The following is a 1,043-nucleotide window of genomic DNA, read 5'->3' on the forward strand; positions in this document are numbered from 1 at the left end:
GAGAAAAACCATATGAATTTTTTCATGTAAGTGAAGAGAACTCATATGTCTAAAGGCTTTACCACACTGTTTACATTCATATGGTTTTTCTCCAGCATGAATTTTTTCATGTACGTTGAAGATGACTGTTACGTCTAAAGGTTTTACCACATTGTTTACATTCATATGGTTTTTCTCCAGTATGAGTATTTTCATGACTTTTAAGATTACTGTTATTTCTAAAGGTTTTACCACATTGTTCACATGCATAGGGTTTCTCTCCAGTATGCATTGTTTCATGACGTTGAAGATCACTTTTACATCTAAAGGCTTTACCACATTGTTTACAGTCATATGGTTTTTCTCCAGTATGAATTTTTTCATGTACATGAAGATCTCTCTTACATATAAAGGCTTTACCACATTCTTTACATTCATATGGTTTTTCTCCAGTATGAATTTTTTCATGCCTATGAAGATGACTTTTACTTAAAAATGCCTTACTGCATTGTTTACATTCATATGGTTTTTCTCCAGTATGAATTTTTTCATGCCTATGAAGATGACTTTTACTTAAAAATGCCTTACTGCATTGTTTACATTCATATGGTTTTTCTCCAGTATGAATTTTTTCATGCCTATGAAGATGACTTTTACTTAAAAATGCCTTACTGCATTGTTTACATTCATATGGTTTTTCTCCAGTATGAATTTTTTCATGTCTTCGAAGGGCACAGTACCATGTAAATGTTTTATTGCATTGTTTACATGCATAGGGTTTCTCTCCAGTATGCATTTTTTCATGACTTTTAAGATGACTGTTCCATCTAAAGGCTTTACCACAATGTTTACATTCATATGGTTTTTCTCCAGTATGGGTTTTTTCATGTACTTGAAGTTTACTGTACCATCTAAAGGTTTTATTGCATTGTTTACATACATAAGGTTTCTCTCCAGTATGCATTTTTTCTTGACGTTGAAGATCACTGTTATGTCTGAAGGCTTTACCACACTGTTTACATTCATATGATTTCTCTCCTGCATGAATCTTTTCATGTACTCGA

The 1,043-nt window shown here is 32.3% G+C and overlaps 1 protein-coding gene across 1 annotated transcript in view; it reads right to left on the reverse strand.

Moving 5' to 3' along the window:
• LOC108491125 (zinc finger protein 844-like) overlaps nt 1-1,043 on the reverse strand; it is a gene marked incomplete at its 5' end in the record, with an annotated part of 3,944 nt that overhangs the window by 976 nt on the left and 1,925 nt on the right. The window contains one exon of the mRNA XM_029566383.1: nt 100-467. Coding sequence (XP_029422243.1) covers nt 100-467 — 368 coding nt within the window. The remainder of the gene's footprint in view (nt 1-99; nt 468-1,043) is intronic.

The sequence above is a fragment of the Nannospalax galili genome, unplaced genomic scaffold (genome assembly GCF_000622305.1).
Source record: "Nannospalax galili isolate Female #2095 unplaced genomic scaffold, S.galili_v1.0 scaffold3159, whole genome shotgun sequence".
Lineage (NCBI taxonomy): Eukaryota > Metazoa > Chordata > Mammalia > Rodentia > Spalacidae > Nannospalax > Nannospalax galili.